Raw genomic sequence first — 24,106 nt, forward strand, 5'->3', positions numbered from 1 at the left:
GTGCCTATTGGCCATCTGGATGTCTTTTTGGAAAAGTGTCCATGCTGATCCTCTGCCCATTTTTAAATTGAGTTGTTTGGGTTTTGTTTTGTTATTTTATTTTTTGAGTTGTATAAGTTATTCATACATTTTGGACATTATTCCTTATCGGATATATAATTTGCAAAAATCTTCTATTCAGTAGATTATCTTTTCATTTCAATGATTTGCTGCAGAAGTTTGATGGAGTCCAATTTGTTTATTTTGGTTTCCCTTGCTTTTGGAGCCAGATCTACAAAAATATTGCCAAGACACATGTTGAGGAGCTTACCACCTATGTTTTCTTCTAGGAATTTTACAGTTTCAGGTCTTTCATTCAGGTCTTTAATATAATACTATGCGTTCATTTTTGAGTATAGTGCAAAACAGTGGTCAAGTTTCATTATTCCACATGTGGCTGTCCAGTTTTTCCCAATACCATTTATTGAAAAGACTTTTCTTCCTCCGTTGTATGTCATTGGCTCTTTTTTTTTTTTTAATTTTATTTTTATAAACATATATTTTTATCCCCAGGGGTACAGGTCTGCGAATTGCCAGGTTTACACACTTCACAGCACTCACCATAGCACATACCCTCCCCAATATCCATAATCCCACCCCCCCTCTCCCAACCCCCCTCCCCCCTCATTGGCTCTTTTGTTACAAATTAATTGTCCATACTATGTGTGGGTTTAATTTTGGGCTCTCAGTTCAGTTCCATTGGTCAGTGTGTCTGTTTTTATGCCCATACCAAATTGTTTTGATTACTGTAGTTGTATGATTTCAAATCAAGGAGCATGAGGCCTCAAACTTTGTTCTTCTTTCTCAAGATAACTGTGGCCATTTGGGATCTTCTGTGGTTCCATACAAATTTTAGAATTGTTCTAGTTCCATGAAAAATGGCAATGGAATTTTGAGAGGGGACTGCACTGAATCTGTAGATTGCTATAGGTAGTATGGACATTTTAACAACATTAATTCTTCCAATCCATGACCATGAACTATCGTTCCATTTATTTGTGTCTTTTTTTTTCATCAATTTCATGGTTTTCCATACACAGATCTTTCACTTCCTTGGTTAAATTTATTCCTGAGTATTTTATTCGTTTTGGAGACTGTTTTCTTAATTGCTCTTTCTGATAATTCATTATTCATGTATAGAAATGCCATATTTCTGTTATGATAATTTTGTATCCCTGTACTTCACTAAACCCATTTATTAGTTCTAACAGTTTTGGTGCAGTCTTTGGATTTTCTACATATAATATTATGTCAACTGCAAATAGTTATAGTTTTAGTTCTTCCTCCCTTGGATGGTTTCCACTTCTTTTTCTTGCTTAATTGCTATGCCTAAGACTTCCAGTGTTACATAAAAGTGGCAATAGGGTGTAATCCTCTTCTTGTTTCTGATTTTAGAGGAAAAACTGCCAGCTTTTTACCGTTGGGTATGATGTTAACTGTGGGTCTGTCATATATGGCCTTTATTATCTCTCCTCACTTCATTGAGTTTGGATCATATAAATGGATGTTGAGGGGGGAGGAGTCAAGATGGCGGAGAAGTAGCAGCTGAGACTACTTCGGGTAGCGGGAGATCAGCTAAATAGCTTATCTAAAGATTGCAAACACCTACAAATCCAACGGGAGATTGAAGAGAAGAAGAACAGCAATTCCAGAAACAGAAAATCAACCACTTTCTGCAAGGTAGGACTGGCGGAGAAGTGAATCCAAAGCAACGGGAAGATAGACCGCGGCGGGAGGGGCCGGCTCCCGGTGAGCGGCGGAGCAACGGAGCAAAATCAGGACTTTTAAAAGTCTGTTCCGCTGCGGGACATCGCTCCAGAGGCTTAACTGGGGTGAAGCCCAGGCGGGGTAGCGCGGCCTCAGGTCCCGCAGGGTCGCAGAAGGATGGGGGTGTCTGAGTGTCGCAGAGCTTACCGGTATTAGAACGGGGAAGCCGGCTGCAGAGACAGAGCCGAGGAGTGACTCTCAGCTCGGGGTTGCCTTGAACCGGTCACAGGCTCGGTCGGCTCGGAGCGGGGCCGGAGGCCAGGGTGGCGGGAGTCATTGGGCGCTGTTCTCTGAGGGCGCACTGAGGAGTGGGGCCCCGGGCTCTCAGGCTCCTCCGGGCCGGACAACAGGAGGCCGCCAACTTCATTCCCGTCCTCCAGACTCTACGGAAAGCGCTCAGGGAACAAAAGCTCCCGAAAGCAAACCCGAGCAGATTACTCAGCCCGCCCCGGGTAAGGGCGGTGCAACTCCGCCTGGGGCAAAGACGCTTGAGAATCACAACAACAGGCCCCTCCCCCAGAAGATCAACAGGAAACCCAGCCAGGACCAAGTTCACCTACGGAGGAGTGTAGTTTCAATACCAAAGAGAGCTGCCGAATTCCAGAGGAGAAGAAAGCAAAGCACGGAACTCATGGCTTTCTCCCCATGATTTTTTAGCCTTGGAGTTAATTTAATTTTTTTTTTCTTTTTCAATTTTTTTTTCTTTTTCTCTTCTTCTGCTAAATTTTTTTAACTTTTACCGTTTTCTTTTTTAACGTTTTTTAAATAGTTTATCTAATATATATATATATATTTTTTTTCTCTTTTTATATTTTTTCTTTATCGGCTTTCTTTTTTTAATAGTGTCTTTTTTTTTTTCTTTTTGAACCCCTTTTTATCGCCTTTCTCCCCCCTCACAATTTGGGATCTCTTCTGATTTGGCTAAAGCATATTTTCCTGGGGTTGTTGCCACCCTTTTAGTATTTTACTTGCTCCTTCATAAACTCTTTTCTGGACAAAATGACAAGGCGGAAAAATTCACAACAAAAAAAAAGAACAAGAGGCAGTACCAAAGGCTAGGGACCTAATCAATACAGACATTGGTAATATGTCAGATATAGAGTTCAGAATGACGATTCTCAAGGTTCTAGCCGGGCTTGAAAAAGGCATGGAAGATATTAAAGCAACCCTCTCGGGAGATATAAAAGCCCTTTCTGGAGAAATAAAAGAACTAAAATCTAACCAAGTTGAAATCAAAAAAGCTATTAATGAGGTGCAATCAAAAATGGAGGCTCTCACTGCTAGGATAAATGAGGCAGAAGAAAGACTTAGCGATATAGAAGACCAAATGACAGAGAATAAAGAAGCTGAGCAAAAGAGGGACAAACAGCTACTGGACCACGAGGGGAGAATTCGAGAGATAAGTGACACCATAAGACGAAACAACATTAGAATAATTGGGATTCCAGAAGAAGAGGAAACAGAGAGGGGAGCAGAAGGTATACTGGAGAGAATTATTGGAGAGAATTTCCCCAATACGGAAAAGGGAACAAGCATCAAAATTCAGGAGGTTCAGAGAACCCTCCTCAAAATCAATAAGAATAGGTCCACACCCCGTCACCTAATAGTAAACTTTACAAGTCTTAGTGACAAAGAAAAGATCCTGAAAGCAGCCCGGGAAAAGAAGTCTGTAACGTACAATGGTAAAAATATTAGATTGGAAGCAGACTTATCCACAGAGACCTGGCAGGCCAGAAAGAGCTGGCATGATATATTCAGAGTACTAAATGAGAAAAACATGCAGCCAAGAATACTATATCCAGCTAGGCTATCATTGAAAATAGACGGAGAGATTAAAAGCTTCCAGGACAAACAAAAACTGAAAGAATTTGCAAATACCAAACCAGCTCTACAGGAAATATTGAAAGGGGTCCTCTAAGCAAAGAGAGACCCTCAAAGTAGTAGATCAGAAAGAAACAGAGACAATGTACAATAACAGTCACCTTACAGGCAATACAATGGCACTAAATTCATATCTCTCAATACTTACCCTGAATGTTAACGGGCTAAATGCCCCAATCAAAAAACACAGGGTATCAGAATGGATAAAAAAACAAAAACCATCTATATGTTGCCTACAAGAAACTCATCTTAAACCCGAAGACACCTCCAGGTTTAAAGTGAGGGGGTGGAAAAGAATTTACCATGCTAATGGACATCAGAAGAAAGCAGGAGTGGCAATCCTTATAGCAGATCAATTAGATTTGAAGCCAAAGACTATAATAAGAGATGAGGAAGGACACTATATCATACTCAAAGGAACTGTCCAACAAGAAGATCTAACAATTTTAAATATCTATGCCCCTAACGTGGGAGCAGCCAACTATATAAACCAATTAATAACAAAATCAAAGAAACACATCGACAAGAATACAATAATAGTAGGGGATTTTAACACTCCCCTCACTGAAATGGACAGATCATCCAAGCAAAAGATCAACAAGGAAATCAAGGCCTTAAATGACACACTGGACCAGATGGACATCACAGATATATTCAGAACATTTCATCCCAAAGCAACAGAATACACATTCTTCTCTAGTGCACATGGAACATTCTCCAGAATAGATCACATTCTTGGTCCTAAATCAAGTCTCAACCGGTATCAAAAGATTGGGATCATTCCCTGCATATTTTCAGACCACAATGCTCTAAAGCTAGAACTCAATCACAAGAGGAAATTTGGAAAGAACCCAAATACATGGAGACTAAACAGCATCCTTCTAAAGAATGAATGGGTCAACCAGGAAATCAAAGAAGAATTGAAAAAATTTATGGAAACAAATGATAATGAAAACACAACAGTTCAGAATCTGTGGGACACAACAAAGGCAGTCCTGAGAGGAAAATATATAGCGGTACAAGCCTTTCTCAAGAAACAAGAAAGGTCTCAGGTACACAACCTAACCCTACACCTAAAGGAGCTGGAGAAAGAACAAGAAAGAAACCCTAAACCCAGCAGGAGAAGAGAAATCATAAAGTTCAGAGCAGAAATCAATGAAATAGAAACCAAAAAAACAATAGAACAAATCAACGAAACTAGGAGCTGGTTCTTTGAAAGAATTAATAAGATCGATAAACCCCTGGCCAGACTTATCAAAAAGAAAAGAGAGAGGACCCAAATAAATAAAATCATGAATGAAAGAGGAGAGATCACAACGAACACCAAAGAAATACAGACAATTATAAGAACATACTATGAGCAACTCTACGCCAACAAATTTGACAATCTGGAAGAAATGGATGCATTCCTAGAGACATATAACTACCACAACTGAACCAGGAAGAAATAGAAAGCCTCAACAGACCCATAACCAGTAAGGAGATTGAAACAGTCATCAAAAATCTCCAAACAAACAAAAGCCCAGGGCCAGACGGCTTCCCGGGGGAATTCTACCAAACATTTAAAGAAGAACTAATTCCTATTCTCCTGAAACTGTTCCAAAAAATAGCAATAGAAGGAAAACTTCCAAACTCATTTTATGAGGCCAGCATCACCTTGATCCCAAAACCAGACAAGGATCCCAACAAAAAAGAGAACTACAGACCAATATCCTTGATGAACACAGATGCAAAAATTCTCGCCAAATACTAGCCAATAGGATTCAACAGTACGTTAAAAGGATTATTCACCACGACCAAGTGGGATTTATTCCAGGGCTGCAAGGCTGGTTCAACATCCGCAAATCAATCAATGTGATACAACACATTAATAAAAGAAAGAACAAGAACCATATGATACTCTCCATAGATGCTGAAAAAGCATTTGACAAAGTACAGCATCCCTTCCTGATCAAAACTCTTCAAAGTGTAGGGATAGACGGCACATACCTCAATATTATCAAAGCCATCTATGAAAAACCCACCGCAAATATCATTCTCAATGGAGAAAAACTGAAAGCTTTTCCGCTAAGGTCAGGAACACGGCAGGGATGTCCGTTATCACCACTGCTATTCAACATAGTACTAGAAGTCCTAGCCTCAGCAATCAGACAACAAAAGGAAATTAAAGGCATCCAAATCGGCAAAGAAGAAGTCAAACTATCACTCTTTGCAGATGATATGATACTCTATGTGGAAAACCCAAAAGACTCCACTCCAAAACTGCTAGAACTTGCACAGGAATTCAGTAAAGTGTCAGGATATAAAATCAATGCACAGAAATCAGTTGCATTTCTCTACACCAACAACAAGACAGAAGAAAGAGAAATTAAGGAGTCCATCCCATTTACAATTGCACCCAAAACTATAAGATACCTAGGAATAAACCTAACCAAAGAGACTAAGAATCTATACTCAGAAAACTATAAAGTACTCATGAAAGAAATTGAGGAAGACACAAAGAAATGGAAAAATGTTCCATGCTCCTGGATTGGAAGAATAAATATTGTGAAAATGTCTATGCTACCTAAAGCAATCTACACATTTAATGCAATTCCTATCAAAGTACCATCCATTTTTTTCAAAGAAATGGAACAAATAATCCTCAAATTTATATGGAACAAGAAAAAACCTCGAATAGCCAGCGGAATATTGAAAAAGAAAGCCAAAGTTGGTGGCATCACAATTCCGGACTTCAAGCTCTATTACAAAGCTGTCATCATCAAGACAGCATGGTACTGGCACAAAAACAGACACATAGATCAATGGAACAGAATAGAGAGCCCAGAAATAGACCCTCAACTCTATGGTCAACTCATCTTCGACAAAGCAGGAAAGAATGTCCAATGGAACAAAGACAGCCTCTTCAATAAATGGTGTTGGGAAAATTGGACAGCCACATGCAGAAAAATGAAATTGGATCATTTCCTTACACCACACACGAAAATAGACTCAAAATGGATGAAGGATCTCAATGTGAGAAAGGAATCCATCAAAATCCTCGAGGAGAACACAGGCAGCAACCTCTTCGACCTCAGCCGCAGCAATATCTTCCTAGGAACATCACGAAAGGCAAGGGAAGCAAGGGCAAAAATGAACTTTTGGGATTTTATCAAGATCAAAAGCTTTTGCACAGCAAAGGAAACAGTTAACAAAACCAAAAGACAACTGACAGAATGGGAGAAGATATTTGCAAATGACATATCAGATAAAGGGCTAGTGTCCAAAATCTATAAAGAACTTAGCAAACTCAACACCCAAAGAACAAATAATCCAATCAAGAAATGGGCAGAGGACATGAACAGACATTTCTGCAAAGAAGACATCCAGATGGCCAACAGACACATGAAAAAGTGCTCCATATCACTCGGCATCAGGGAAATACAAATCAAAACCACCATGAGATATCACCTCACACCAGTCAGAATGGCTAAAATTAACAAGTCAGGAAATGACAGATGCTGGCGAGGATGTGGAGAAAGGGGAACCCTCCTACACTGTTGGTGGGAATGCAAGCTGGTGCAACCACTCTGGAAAACAGCATGGAGGTTCCTCAAAATGTTGAAAATAGAACTACCCTATGACCCTGCAATTGCACTACTGGGTATTTACCCTAAAGATACAAACATAGTGATCCGAAGGGGCACATGCACCCGAATGTTTATAGCAGCAATGTCTACAATAGCCAAACTATGGAAAGAACCTAGATGTCCATCAACAGACGAATGGATAAAGAAGATGTGGTATATATACACAATGGAATACTATGCAGCCATCAAAAGAAATGAAATCTTGCCATTTGCGACGACGTGGATGGAACTAGAGGGTATCATGCTTAGCGAAATAAGTCAATCGGAGAAAGACAACTATCATATGATCTCCCTGATATGAGGGAGAGGAGATGCAACATGGGGGGTTAAGGGGGTAGGAGAAGAGTAAATGAAACAAGATGGGATTGGGAGGGAGACAAACCATAAGTGACTCTTAATCTCACAAAACAAACTGAAGGTTGATGGGGGGAGGGGGTTGGGAGAGGGGAGGTGGGGTTATGGATATTGGGGAGGGTATGTGCTATGGTGAGTGCTGTGAAGTGTGTAAATCTGGCGATTCGCAGACCTGTACCCCTGGGGATAAAAATATATGTTTATAAAGCTGTAAAAAAAAAAAAAAAAAGAAAAAAGAAAAAAAAGAAAAAAAAAAGAAAAAAGAAAGGATGAATACCCAAGTTTTGTAGCAACATGGACGGGACTGGAAGAGATTATGCTGAGTGAAATAAGTCAAGCAGAGAGAGTCAATTATCATATGGTTTCACTTATTTGTGGAGCATAACAAATAGCATGGAGGACAAGGGGAGATGGAGAGGAGAAGGGAGTTGAGGGAAATTGGAAGGGGAGGTGAACCATGAGAGACTATGGACTCTGAAAAACGATCTGAGAATTTTGAAGGGGTGGGGGGTGGGAGGTTGGGGGCACCAGGTGGTGGGTATTGTAGAGGGCACGGATTGCATGGAGCACTGGGTGTGGTGCAAAAATAATGAATACTGTTATGCTGAAAAAATAAAAAAATTAAAAAAAATAAAAAAATAAATGGATGTTGAATTTTCTCAAATGATTTTTCTGCATCTACTAAGATCATATGATTTTTGTCCTTTGTCAATGTGGTATGTCATGTTGATTGATCTATGGACATTGAACCATTCTTGACTCCCTAGACTAAATCCCACCTGATAGTGGTTTATGATCGATTTAATGTATTACTGAACTCACTTTGCTAATATTTTGGTGAGAATTTTTTCATCAGTGTCATTAATGATACTGGCCTGTAACTTTGTGTATATGTGGTATTCTTGTCTAGTTTTGGTATCAGAGTAAAGCTTTAAAACTCATCAAGTGCTCCCTCCCCTTCAATTTTTTCTAAGAGTTTTAAAAGGATGTATATTAAATCTTTGAATGTTTGATAATCTGTGAAACCATCTGGTCCTAGACTTTTATTGGGAAATTCCGATTATTAATTCAATGTCCTTGCTAGTAATTGGTCTATACAGATTTTCTATTTCTTTATCACTTGGTCTTAGAAAATTTTATGTTTCTAGGAATTTATCCATTCCTTCTACGCTGTCCAATTTGTTGGCATATAATTGTTCATAGTTTCATGATTCTTTGTATTTCTGTGGTGTCAGTTGGAACTCCTCTTTCATTTCTGATTTTATTTGAATCCTCTCTCTTGATGAGTCTTGCCAAAGGTTTGTCAATTTGCTCTATCTTTTCAAAGAACCAGCTCTTAGTTTCATTGACCTTTTCTATCATTTTGTCTCTTTCCTTTATTCCTGCTCTGATCTTTAGTATTTCTTTCCTTCTACTAACTATGGGCTTCCTTTTTGTGTAAAATTAGATTATTTAAGATTTACTTGAGGTAGGCCTGTACTGCTATGAATTTCCCATTTAGAATCACTTTCATGGATTTAAAAAATTTGGATTTGTGGTGTTCCTATTTTCATTTCTATCCCTAGGTACTTTTTCATTTCTTATTTGATTTCTTCAACATTTCTTCAATGTTCACTGATTGTTGAACAACATGTTGTCTGATCTCTATATTGGGAGTTTTCCCAATTTTCTTCTTATAATTGATTTCTAGTTTTATACCATTGTGGGTGAAGATGTTTGATATTTCATCTTCTTGAATTTGAGACCAGTTTTGTGGCCTAACATGATCTACCCTGGAGAATGTTCCACATGCAGTTCAGAAGAATATGTATTCTGTTCTTTTTCGATGGAATGTTCTGTACATATCTATTAAGTCCTTCTGGTCTAATGTATTGTTCAAAGCCACGGTTTCCTCCTGGACTTTCTGTTTGGAAGATGTATCCACACTTAACTGATGTAAGTGTGATGTTAAAAGTTCCCTACTATTATTGTATTACTGTCAATTTCTCCCTTTATGTCTGTAATATTTACTTTACATATCTTGGTTCCTCTATATTTCGTGCATATATATTTATAAATGTTATGTCTTCTTGTTGGACTGAACTTTTTCACTACATAACACCCTTTCTTATTAACTATAGTTTTTGTTTTAAAGTCTATTTTGTCTGTTCTAAGTATAGCTATGCCAGCTTTTTGTTTCCATTTGCATGGAGGATCTTTCTCCATTCTTTTAGTTTATGTATGTCCTTACTTCTGAAGTGAGCCTCTTAAAGAGAGCATATGGATTTTTTTTTTTTTAATCCACTCAACCACTCTCTGTCTTTGACTGGAATATTAAGTTCATTTAAAGTAATTACTGATAGGTACGTACATACTCAATGCCATTTTGTTAATTGTCTTCTGGCTGTTTTCATGGTTCCCATCTGTTCTTCTTTTCTCTCTCCTCCCTTGCAGTTCAATGGTTTCCTTTTATATTGTTTAGATTCCTTTCTCATTTTCTTTTGTGTATTCAGTATAAATTTTGCTTTGTGGTTATTGTGAAGTCCACCTATAACTTCCCGTTTATATAGTGGTCTGTTTTGAGTAGACAGCAACTTAACTTGAACATATTCTAAAACTTTACATTTTTTTCTTCCTGCCTCCCTTGTTTTATATTTCTTATGTCACACTTTATACCTCTTTATTTTGCACCTCCCCTTAACTAATTACTGTAGTTTTAGTCAATTTTATTATTTTTGTAAGTAAACTTGCCTTATTAGCAGTTGATCCAATATCTTTACCATATATTTACCTTTTCCAGTGACTTTTTACTTTCATACACTTTCTTATTATTAGTGCCATTTCTTTTTCAATTTAAGGGAGTCCCTTTAACATTTCTGATAGAGCCAGTTTAATGATGATGAACCGTTTCTGCTTTTGCTTATCTGAAAAAATTTTAATCTCTCCTTCAAATCTGAGTACTAAATTTACCAGTAGAGACGTATAGGTTAGAAGTTTTCTCCTTTAGCGCTTTGAATATGTCATGCCACTCTCTTCTGGCCTGCAAAGTTTCTGCTGAAAAGTCTGCTGATAGTCTTACTTGACACAGTAAGTTGTTTACAGCTTTTTGAGATTCTCTCTTTTACTTTTTCAATTATAATGTGTCCTGGTATGGATCTCTTCGGGTTCTTCTTATTTGGAACTCTCTGGACTTCATGGAGCTCTAGATCTATTTTCTTATCCAGATTAGAAAAGTTTTCAGCCATTATTTTTTCAAATAAGCTTTCTGGCCCTGTTGATCTTCTATTTGGAACCCTATAATGTGAATGTTATTCCACCTGACATTGATTCAAAGGTTCCTTAAATTATCTTCACTTTTTTTCATTCTTTTTTTCTTTTTTGCTGCTCTGTCTCAGTGGCTTCTATCGTTTTTTTCTTCCAGCTTGCTGATCTGATCTTCGGCTTCATCCAGTCTGTTGAATTGCTCTAGTGTATTTTTCAGTTCAATTACTGTATTGTTCAGCGCTGTACCTTCTGTTGGGAATTTTGTTATATTTTCTCTTTGTTGAGGATCTGTGTTTATCCAATTTTCTTCTGACTTCAGTGAGCATCTTTACGACCATTCCACTTTGAATTATCAGATATGTTGCTTCTTTCCATTTCATCAATGTCATTTTCTAATGTTTTGTCACGTTTTGTTTGGAACATTGTATGTCTCATTTTTGCCTGATTCTCTGTGTTTGTTTCTATGTAGTAGGTAAATCAATCACTTCTCCTTGTATTGCAGGAGTGACCTTTCAAAGGAGATGTCATATGGCCTAGAAACTCTATCCCCTCTGACCAAAGCTAGGGGCTCAAGAAGCATCCCCTGTATGGGATGCATGAATCTTATGTCACACAGCAGACGTAACCTTGCCACATGTGATGCAGCGGTGTGTTGGACTAGTGCCCATCCTGGCTGTAATGCATGGCTGCTCTGAGCGGCATGAGGCTACACTGCGGCAAAGGGGTGGGCAGGGCTGTTGGCTGGCCCAGCTGGGATCCACAGTTGCAGTGTGGGGTTAGCAGGATTCTCAGCTGGCCACATCCTGCATCTCTAGCAGGTTAGAGGTCTAGTTCCCAAATGACTCCCATCCTCACCAACTTTAACAAGGTAGATAAGATCACAAATATGGCACCTGCCAGTGTCTCCATTCCTGGGAAAAGTTCCAAAAGTTTTCTGCCTCTCTGACAAGCACTTTAAGATTAGTAAGTGGGTCTCCTTCACATATGGTCTAGGTGCTTTTCAAATTAGTTTTCGCACTGAGTCCCTGGGTGAATGAGTCTACACATGAACCCTTAAGAGCCAGTTCTCCATTCCCTATAGTTCCATGGTTTTCTTGCACATAATCTCTGTTGGTTTTCAAAGTCTGGCATTTAGGGGCCTCATCTCTCTCATGCATGATCAAAGGGTTTGGGGTGCCTGATGTGGAACACAAACCCCTCACTCAGAGAAAACTTCTGTATTTTTGAGATTCTCCTTCACAGTGGATCACTGAACATACAGTGGATTGTTTCTGGCAAGATGGTCCTCTCCTATCCATCTCAGTGCTGTCCTTTTTGCCCTTTATTTTAGAGGTTCTGTTCATCCCGTTTTCTGGTCTTTTTCAAATTATTCTATATGCAGTTGTGCATTTGTTGTATATATGGGAGGGAGGGACGGAGTTCAGGATCTTCCTACACACCATCTTGAACCCAATTCCCTATTTATTCATATTTTATAGATGAGAAAGTAATCACAAATGGCTCTAATTTGTCTAAGATCAGAAAATTAGTGTGCAGTAAAGTCAGGACTTATCTAAGGCAAACTCATCAGAATTGCTTATTTTTAATCTTAACTATTATTCAATACTGCTTACCCTATAGCTTTCTATAACCTTGTACTCATAAATTTATAAGTTCATTGCCCTTGCAGTAGTTTATCTATGATGGAGATCAACAATTCCTTCCTTTTTTGTATGTGCATGCCATATTCCCATATCAAGTGGCAAAAATGGTTTTAAGTCATTTAAGGCTATGAGAAGAATTGAAGCTGCCTGCTAGGCCTCTTGAAATACTGGCTCTTTGGGAAGTCAGATACCATAAGAAATCATGACTCCTGCCATGCTTTGAGTCAGCCCACACTAGCCCAATGGAGGTACCACCTAGAAGGAAATGACTGATCAGCCCCCAACTTCTCAGCCATCCCAACCCAGGCATTATGCGTGCTAGGAATGAAGTTCACAAACAACTCCAGTCTCAACCACCACCTAACTGTACATGTGAGGGACTCTAAATAAGAACCACCCACTGAGCCTATCAACCTCTAAAACTACGAAATATAATAATATATTATTGTCTCAGCCACAAAATTTGGGGTGGTTTATAACACAGAATTAGGTAACTGGCATAAATATCTTTCTTCACTAGGAATTATACTATTTTTCAATGTAGGACCATTCAGTTTGTTGAGCTTACTGCTAGTCCTTTTTTTTTTTTTTTTAAGATTTTATTTATTTACTTGAGAGAGAAAGAGAGCACACAAGCAGAGGGAGGGTCAGAGGAAGAGGGAGAAATAGACTCCCTGCTGAGCAGGGAACCCGATATGGGGCTCAATCCCATGACCCCAGGATCAAGACCTGAGCCCAAGGCAGACTTAACTGACTGAGCCACCCAGGCACCCCTTACTGCTAGTCCTTTTGACTTATTCTGTGACTCAATGAAGTTGACAAATATTTACTGAGAACCTACTCTGTGCCAGGTTCTTTTTGAAGAGTATGTAATACAGTCATGAAACAAACTAAGAATTTCTGGCCCCTTGTGGAGCTTACATCTAACAAGAGAGAACAAGAAAAGATGAAATAATGTGATAGATGGTGCATTAAAAAGTGGTCAACACCATGGGTATGAGAAAGGGCAAGGTGAGAAAGATCGGGAGTGCCAGGGCAGGTAGAAGAAAAACAGTGGAAAGACACGGCTCAATGAGAAAATGACACTGAGTAAAGAAAGAAAAAAGGAGATGAAGGGGAGGGTGTCTAGGTCCACCATTCAGGTCATGATCTCAGCATTGTGAGACAAAGCCCTGAAAGAGGCTTTGTGCTGATCATGGAGCCTGCTTAATAGTCTCTCTTCGGGGCACCTGAGTGGCTCAGTGGGTTAAAGACTCTGCCTTCGGCTCAAGTCATGATCCCAGGGTCCTGAGATAGAGCCCTGCATCAGGCTCTCTGCTCAGCGGGAAGCCTGCTTCCTCCTCTCTCTGCCTGCCTCTCTGCCTACTTGTGGTCTCTGTCAAATAAATTAAAAAAAAAAAAAAAAGATTCTCTCTCTTCCTCTCTCTGCCCCTCCTCTCTCCCTTTCTTTAAAAAGGGGAGAGAGAGAGATGGGAGTTAACCAAGGAGAAAGAATAGATGAAAATAGCATAAAAGTGCTGAGATGGAGCTATCAATAGAATGATCAAGAAAAGCAAAAATCGCAGTGTGGCCGGACTAAAGTAAGAAGGGAGAAGCAGTAGGAACTGAGACCAGATGGTTAACAGAGAGCCAGATCATGTAGATCCTTGTGAGGGCTCTGGATTTTATTCTGAAAGAAACAGGGAGAACCTGAACAGCAGAAGTGCTATAATCCAACAGCCTCACTCTGAGACCTATTGTCTAAGGGTGAAGGACTGTAAAAGCTAAAGCAAAGAAACAAACTGGAGGTTGTTAAAATACTCCAGGGTCAAAATGAAGGAGGCTTGGATCTGACTGGCAGGAGGAGAAGTGATGAATAGTCTGGATATGTTATTGGCAGAGCCAAAAGAATTCCCAATGGACCAAAAATGGGACATGAAAGAAGAAAGGTATCAAAGATTGACTCTGGGTTTTGGCTGAGCAGTGAGGAAGATGGGATTGTAATCAACTAAGAGGAGGAATCCTAGAAGGGGAACGGATTTGGGGGTAAGATCAGTTTACTTCTGGACATGTCAAGACAGAGATGTCCATCAGACATTCCAATGGAGATATCAAGTACACAGATGGACATACAAATTTAAAACTTGGAAGAAAGATCTGAGAGAAAAACAGACCTGGGAGTCACTGACACACAGATTACTTTTAAAGCCATGGACTGGATGAAATAATTTCTAGACTATGTAGATAAAGAAGAACATGCCAACACCGAAGGGTTACTCTACTGTAGATAGGAATCTTGAAACAGAACTGCTTGCTATCTGCTGATTTTACCTATCCCTCGAGGGTGAACTACAGACTCGGAGAAATTATCTCTCATTTTCTACATGACACCTGCACTTGACTCAATCTTCATTTTGATCCCTTCATTCTTAAAGAGTTCTACTTCTATATTGCTTCCCAAACCTCTCTTACCACAATTCTTTGACGTATTCCCAGTGGAACATAGCTGCATGAAAATCAAAACTCATTAAAAGAGAGCACATGACATGTCATATTATACAAAAGTCTACAAAGGCAAAAATGAATTAAAATTGTATCAAATGTTTTAGTTCTTCCATATTTTCTTATATAGGTATTCTAAACTTATTCCATAGGATTTTGGAGAGAGAGATAAAGTGCACAGACACAAACAGGGGAGGGGCAGAGGGAGAGGGCAAGAGAGAATCTCAAGCAGGCTTCACGCTCAGCACAGGGCCCTACACAGGGCTTGATCTCATCAACCCTGAGATCATGACCGGATCTGAAATCAAAGTTGGACACAGAACCAAATGAGCCACCCAGGCATCCCATTATTCTATAATTCTGCTTAAATGTGTCTTGTTACTGCTGTAAATTAGTTTACAAAAGAGGATTGCTGAGACTGGGCTACCATGATGTTCTACATAAAAATTGCATCTCCTACAATATTCCAATATTCTAAAACCTCCTCCTTCAGCTGGTAGCACAGGTGATTTCAGGTTGAATCTTTGAAATCAACATAGTTTTAAGTATCATCTACCAAACACTTGCATCAAGAATACTGGAGACATTTTTAAAAAATCTAGATTCCAGGCCCCATATGAAACCTACTGATGCAGACTCTCTAGGGGATAGAAGCTGGGAAGTCTGCATTTTAGGTAATCACTTCAGGTAGTTCTTTGGATACTGAAGTTTGAGCACTGCAGTTCTGAAGGAAGAAAGGAAGACCCATGCCAGAAACTGAATTCAGGATCATAGTCCACTCACTCACTAACAGAATGTCATTTTCTTAAGCTTGTTTAAAAATTAGTATTTATTATTATTTCTGTATAAAATGGATACAAATTATTCTAAAATCATGGGGAGGGAGGACAGCTCTGCTCCCTGCATCCTGACCAGTGTCTTTCCTCTCCTTTTCTCCATTCATTTAACCATCGCTTCCCTCAAACTATCTCCCTCTCACCTTTCCATGGCAAATACCTACATGATCTGTGTTCACTGCCTCTTTTCCCTGGAAATGACCCTCTCCTTCAATAACTGTCATTTAGAGCTCCTACCATATCATCATTCTGTGAAACAGTCACATAATGTGTGGTAATGCATAAAAACTTACAAAGCATTTCAAATACATTATGCTAGGGGATAGTCAAAACACTCTCGTAGAAGTATATCTCCTGATTATCTAATAAGGAAGCTGAGGCTGAGAGGCTAAGTGACTTTTTCCTATAAGGATAGAGAGCAAATAAGTGACACCATAAATCTTCCCATTTAGGTCATCTAATGCAAGCTTGGTATTTATTTCACTGCATTATAACTCAGTCTAACAAACAAAATTATATATTTTTAAAAGGTTTATTTATTTGAGAGAGAGAGAGTGTGTGGCAGGAGTGAGTGAGTGGGTGGGAGAGGGCAGAGGGAGAAAGAGAATCCTCAAGCAGACTCCCTCCCCAAGCACAGAGCCTGATGCAGGACATAATCCCAGGACCCTGAGATCATGATCTGAGCTGAAATCAAGAGTCAGATCATTAACCAAGTGAGTCACCAGGTGCCCCCAAAATTACATTTTTTAAAAGATTTTATTTATTTGACAGACAGAGATCATAAGTAGGCAGAGAGGCGAGCAGAGAGAGAGAGAGAGAGAGAGGAGAAAGCAGGCTCCCTGCTGAGCAGAGAGCCTGATCTGGGGCTTGATCCCAGGACCCTGGGATCACGACCTGAGCTGAAGGCAGAGGCTTTAACCCACTGAGCCACCCAGGTGCCCCCAAAATTACACTCTTAAATAACACTGATAAACTAACCCCCTGATTGCTAAATCTTATGGCCTTTCCTCCTGAATCATTTGCCAAACATTTACTAACCATCTAATCACTAGAATTTTATTTCAGCTTGGCGTCCCTCATTTTGACTATTTGATTCTTAACTGCTTGGATTCATTCTCCTAAGGATGCCTCAGACTCAATCTTCTCCCAGTTTCTTCTTCTCCCCCAACCCCCTACCCCTTTGGTGGTTGTGGCTTTTCCAATAACCTCTCCGAATGACATTTGACAAATACAAAATGACAAGCTTGTTGAAAATTACTATTTTCTACTTTTCTGACTAGTTCATTTTTTAAACTTTAAGTTTATTCATCCAATACTCTTACTTTACAATAGCTGTCAAACTAAAAATAATACAATAATTATACATTTGGATGAAAAAAAATTCAAGACAAGTAATTTGCCTTCCTTGATCTCATATTCCAAAGTTGAAATGACATTGGAAATCTTAATACTTTTTTCAGGAATCCTAACAAATAATTTGGGGGAGTTCTCCAACCCATGTAGATGTTGTTTTCTATTTGCGGTTTTTTTGTTTTGTTTTTTAAATACAGCTCCTTGAACAAAAAAGACACAAATTGTGGCTTACAAGGAAGACAAAGGACCAGTGACTAAAATAATTTTTTAAGGTAAAATAACTTAAAAGCACTTGAAATTGCCTTATATATGGAATATTAGTATAAAAAATAAACCTAGCATGCAAAGAAGTTAACTACATAAGTTTGGGGGAAAACTTTGATTATTAATTTACTTTTAAATAATGGAGAAACAGAGAAAAAAATTTTTTTAATTTATGTAAAAAGAGGCAAAAAGCAGAATAAGAATGGATAAAAATGCAATGGAATTATAATTTTTAAACACCCCACATAAGAGGGAGAGAAAATGAGGAAGTAGAAAGAAAATGCTCTTAAGCATACAAAATTGCCAAATTATACCATGATACAGGAGTAAGAAACTGAACAATTCCAAGAAATATTTAAGATATCTCCAGAATATACAAATGTTACAAATCCAGAAAACATTCTCATGCTTAAGAGAAATAATGTTTAAATTTTACTTATCTACCTATCTACCTATTTATTTATTTAGCATGGGGAGGCAGAGGAAGAGAGTGAGAGAGAGAGAGAATCCTAAGCAGGCTCCATGACTCTGAGATTATGACCTGAGCCAAAATCAAGAGTCAGATACTCAACTGACTGAGCCAGGCTCCCCAAGAAATAATTACTTTTTAAACAACTTAATGTAATTGTTAAGTTGTAATTAACAATTTCTAGCCTCTTCTTAGCACCTGCATAGCCCCACAGGCTCTGTCTAACCGTAGGGAAACTTGAAATTTTTATTCCCATGCCTTTCCTTCTATTCTTGCTAACCAAACGGACAATACTTCTCCCCCCTAAATAACGTCCTGGGGTAGTTTTTACTTCCCCTCTTCTCTTGCACTGTATTATCTAAAGATCCTCCTGGTCTGATCAAACCTAACATATATAGCTCTCGCCATTACCCTAGTTCAGATCCTCATTTTAAACATACTATAGGATATAAACTTTAAGAAGCTAACCAACAAAGGCTGATGGTGTACACGTTAGGGCTAATTACTTCCGTGGTTACATAAGTACTAGCTAACGCACATGATATGTTCAGGAACAAAGTATGATAACACCACTTCAGGGTATTCTGTATAATTCATTCAATTGCTTGTTAGATGGAAACTGATTTTCAGCAGGCACAGTTAAAACTTTTGAAACATCCAGTGCAGTGTACGCCTAATTTCACAAACATCTGAAAGATCTGATTCGATCAGGAGAGGCTTGGGACTTACACGTTGCTGATGACGGTGTAAATGTTAGCTCATCAAACCAACACACCCAAAACCTTGCTGCCCCTGGGGAAACTATGACTGATCCAAGAAATGATTACTGAGGAATTACTGAAATCCTTTCGATTATCTAAGAGCCTGAATTTGTCAAAACAAAAAATGCACTTCTTACTGAGGGATACACAGAAGCCACCAAGAATTAGTCACTTCAGGGTGATAGGCCCTGAGGTAGATCTTTCTATACCCAAACTGCATACTGTTTGGCCTTACTAAGTATGTCGCCTTCATAATAAATTAACCAAGAGATATTTAGGTTACCAGTACAGAGCTTAGAACCACAGACGAAAAGCATAAACTTATTATCAACATTAAACACAAAAATGTCTTAAGTAGTCAAAATGAGCCACAACACATTTAAAATCAACTGCTAGACAGTAACATTTACTTTTCTTCCGAACGTAGTTTCATCAAAATATGGATGCACTCCATACTCATATCCTACTGCTGTGACAAATGCGCCATACAAAGGTAGTGACTTAAAACAACCCAAATATATTATCTTACAGTTCGGGAGGTCAGAGGGTCAAAATGAGTGTCTGGGGCTAAATCAAGGTGTCAACAGGGCTGTGTTCCTTCTGGAGGATCTAGGAGAGAATCGGATCCTTGAGCTTTTTCCAGTTTCTAGAAACTTCTGGCATTCCTTGGCTCATGGCAACATCAACCTTTGCTTTAAATCATCGCCTCTTGTGACTCTGCCTCCCTGCCTCCCCTTTCCACTTCGGTAAAAATCCTTGTGAAGACAGAAGGCCCACCGTCTAAACCAGGATAATCTTCCCATCTCGAGATTCTTACCAAATCATGACAAGTCCCTTTGATATTTAAAGTAATATTTCACAGGTTCTGAAGACTAGGACATGACATCACTGGGCATCATTCTGCCCACCATAACCCCCTTGATGTAATCTGACATTGTATAAATTCTAGCTCTAAAATAACATTTTGAAATAATGTTTACATTTACATTTTGAAATAACAGACATTTGATAAATTTTTTCTCTTTACTTTAAAACAAATCAGCTTTCTAGAAGAGCCATAAGCAATTATTTTTGGTTGCACCTTTTAATCTTTAATCAGCTGTGACTGGCACATTATGCTTTCTTTTATAAATGTCAAAATCCCATCTTACAAATTATTGCTATTTATAACCAAGAAAATGCATGCCATTTTATTTGGCTTTTTCCCCATTTTTCTAAATAATGTTTTTTAGACATGTATACTCTGTTTTCAAGTTTAACAACACAGGAAAATTATGTTTCAAAGAGAGGAATAAATGGTATGTCCCCACCAGGTTTGGTTTTATCATGATATCTATTCATATCTAAGCACAAAATGTAGACCACAACTCACCAGGGGTTCTCTATTTTTGACCAGACGAATGATTTTTACTGAGTCTTCTTCATCATCGATATCATCCGGCATCGGCGGTAATACAGGATCATAATTCTTCTGAGCCACAGTATCATGTACAGAGAGCAAAGCCTAGCAAAGTCAACGTTTGGGAAAAAATTAATTAAATATAAAATCCCAAGCACATCCAACTATAAAGAAAATCAAACGTATTATAATTTTGACTTAACAATCATAACAGGCAACTATTTGAAAAGGAGGCTCTTACAGGGTGCCTGGGTGGCTCAGTGGGTTAAAGCCTCTGCCTTTATCTCAGGTCATGATCCCATGATCATGGGATCAATCCCCGAATCTGGCTCTCTGCTCAGCATCAGAAACTAATGATGTACTATATGTTGACTAACTGAACATAATAAAATTTAAATTTAACAAAAAAAAAAGAAATAAAAAGAAACCCAAGATTAGATACATATTATAGTGAAACTACAGAATGCCAAAGACAGATCTTAAAAATACAAGAAAAAAAAAACAAAACGACTTGAGAGCTGACTGATTAGCAGCAATGGAAACCAGAAGCCAGTGAAATATCTTGAAAGTGCTTAGAAAAAAAATAATAGTCAGCCCAGAATTATGTATTAGCAAAAATACCATTCAGGAATGAGGATGAGAGCCAAGATGAAGTTAATAGGGACCCCACTGGAAAAAAGTAGAAGACAAAAAACCTAAAAATAAAAAAATAAAAGATGCAACAATGGTTTTGGAAGATACTGGACATCAGATAATGAAGGACAGTGATTACTGAGAGACAGGAAACAAATTTGAGAGTCATAAGCCCAGAGTTTCCTGGCCATGTAGGGGAAGTAGGTACCCAGGCAGAACCCACTGGTTTCCCTAAGGTGAGACAACACAGTGAGGAATGCTGGGAGGTCAAGGCACTAAAATTCTCAGGGTAGAGTATGAAAGAGAAGATGGTGGGACAGGCACAGGGCTTTGGAGATTTGAGTCTCCAGCCAAGGCATATGCATATAAAAAAAAAAATTATCAGAAACAATTACTGCAGTGGTTATCAGCTGAGAACAATTTTACTCCCCCCGTAGCCATTTGGAAATGTCTGGAAACAGTTCAGATTGTCACAGAGTGGAAGATGCTGCTGCCATTTGGTGCACACAGGCCAGGGATGGTTCTACACCTCTGACAGCATATAGGGCAGTTCCCTGCCTTCCCGGCTCCGTCCCCCCAATAATTTCCAGCTCCATATTGTCAATAGTTACAAGGTTAAGAAACACTGCCTTACAGGGAGCAATTCCCAAAGCTCACACAGAGCAGGAATAACTCCTGTTTCCTTCAGTCAGAGGAGAAAAGCTTGGCATTCACAGGGCATTGAGGACAGTTAACAAAGGGATATTGTCTTAATAGTAGGAAATACTTAATCCAAGATTAAACAATGCTAAGATCTCACCTAACAAAGCTTAAAAGCAAGTCTCTGAAGGATCAAAATATTTCCACATAACTTAATTATATAACAGAAAAAAAACCCCTCAAGAATATCTATAAAAATATGAAAATATCATCACTCAAAGTAAAACTCACAACAACTGAGAGTCAATCAATTACTGACAGAAGTTATGAGGCATGTGAAGACAGAAGAAAATAACTACACATAATGAAGAACAACGTAACACCATAGAACTAAACCCTGAAAATTACACAGATGACAGAATTATATAAAACCAAATCCTGAAATTACAGATAAACTGCAGACAAGAAAATTAAAATAATTACTATAACTGTATCCCAAATGCTTAAAGAGCTAGAGGAAACACTAGAAATGAGATTTGCCATATATATGGAAGATTCAAACCTCTAGAGATAAAAGACATAATGTATGAAATTTTTTTAAATGCACACTGAATGAAATTAATGCTTACAGTTAAAACAATTTATAAACTCTCCAAAATGAAAACACAAAGAGAAAATAGAGTAAAAAATTGTGAACAGAACATTATTGGGCTATGGGACAACTTATATACACCTACCTGGCATCTCCAAAGAAAGGAGAGGTGCTAAAAAATATATGAAGAAATATGGCAGAAAATATTCCAAATTTGATAACAGGGGGAAAAAGCCCCTAGGTCCAAGAAGTTCAACATATCCAAGCACAAACAAACAAAGAAACAAAAACAAACAAGAAGTAACATCAAATAGCTTAAAACCACTGAGAAAGAAAAAAATCTTAAAATCAGCCAAAGAAAAAATGATTAAAATCACAACACACATCAGAAACAATGTGAACTACAAGATAAAAGAGCAACATCTTTTAAATATATAAAGAAAACCAGCAACCTAAAATTCTATACCCAGCAAAAATATCTTTTAATAATGAAGGGATAGAGAAGACTTTATAAAGACCTACAAAAGTTGAAGAAATTTATCACCAGAGAGACTTGCACTACAAAAAATGGTATATGAAGTCTTTCAGACAGGAAGACAGGAATGATAGTGGATGGATATGGATCTATAAAGAGTTGAATGAAGGATATCGGAAATGCTCACTACCTGGATATCTGTGATAAACTACCTTGGACATAGTTAAGACTATTAGAGATCGCTAACAAACATCTTTTAAAATAGAGTGATTATTATAGTTGATAGGCAATATTAACAACAGCAGCTATGTATTTTTCCTCCTTAGCTTTATATTGATCTCCATGTCTGGATTCTAAAATACATTTTTAAGATTTATAGATATTGAGTTTCTAATTCTTAATAGTTTTGCTTTACAAATATTGTTGGTTAGCAACACTTCTATTTTGGACAACTAAAAGTAACTTTGTATTCTATTTCCCTGTTTTAACAGTGATGAATTTATTCTTCAATATACAGATTGTCCTTTTGAAAGACAACACACCTAAATAAGAAAATTGAATTTCCATATGCCATAACCACCCCAATCACAACTGATGGGTTTACCTGTTGCTTAGAAGACTATGCAGGAAATTGAACACTAGGCCTTGTAACTCATCAGGCACACAGCCTTTCACTGCTCTGGACCCCCTGGAGTCAATTCGATGTTCTAAGTATCTGTCAAGTCCACAAAATTAAGTGTCTAACTCATAAGAATGAGTAACACTGATTTATTCCTCCAGAAGGAAGCTTCACTTTTCCCTTTTGCATGCTTAAACAAAGTCTCATCCATTCTACATGCTCAGGCAATGAGTAATTTCCGGTAAATGCACGTTTTGGAAAGCTGAAAAACTACAACAAATCTTTTTATTTTATTGCCTTTTAAAAACCTACCAATTTTTCCCTTTCTAAATTATAATACCATGTTCTAGAGATGATATCACTTCACTGTTTTATCAAAAAGCGAGCCTCTGAATAGTGATTCACAGAGGCTGATTTGCCTTTAATGTGGCCATGTGATGCTTACGAGTGGTTCTTATTATTAATGACTCTCTTTGCTTCCTGTAGAAACAAAGTCTCAGTAGAGATCCACATCCTTTCATCAGCTCCCCCAAAGGCCACCAACTCCATTGCTGCAGGAAGCTCCTACACCCTATCTCATCTACTGAGGCCTTCTGCTATTCACTACCCTACTTTCTTTTTCTCACCATCTGTTGTTTCTTTGACGCTTCATTACTTTTCCTAGACTTTAAGATTTGGACAATAAGACTAGATTTAATAAACATTATTGAGTAATAAGAGTAATTATTACTTATTGTTTGCATATGGCAACTGACCAATACACAGATTTTTTTTTTAAATGTTTGTTTATTTATTTATTTGGGGTGGGGAGAGAGAGCACACCAAGTGAATTCAGAAGGAGCGTGAGACAGAATCTCAAGCAGACTCTGCACTGAGCCCAGAGCCCAAAGCAGGGCTCCATCTCAAAACCCTGAGATCATGAGCTAAGCCAAAACCAAGAGTCAGATGCCTAACCGAGTGAGCAACCCAGGCATCCCTCCATTCAGAGATTTAATGACTCGATGTAAGCTTTAACTCTTAACAATGGTT

General features: G+C 38.3%; 1 protein-coding gene across 1 annotated transcript in view; it reads right to left on the bottom strand.

Annotated features, from left to right (window-relative positions):
• Positions 1-24,106, bottom strand: part of MPP7 (MAGUK p55 scaffold protein 7) — a 285,707-nt gene that overhangs the window by 86,886 nt on the left and 174,715 nt on the right. Inside the window, 1 exon segment of the mRNA XM_047743326.1 lies at positions 20,093-20,224. Coding sequence (XP_047599282.1) covers positions 20,093-20,224 — 132 coding nt within the window.

This window comes from Lutra lutra, chromosome 8, assembly GCF_902655055.1.
Source record: "Lutra lutra chromosome 8, mLutLut1.2, whole genome shotgun sequence".
NCBI classification, from domain to species: domain Eukaryota; kingdom Metazoa; phylum Chordata; class Mammalia; order Carnivora; family Mustelidae; genus Lutra; species Lutra lutra.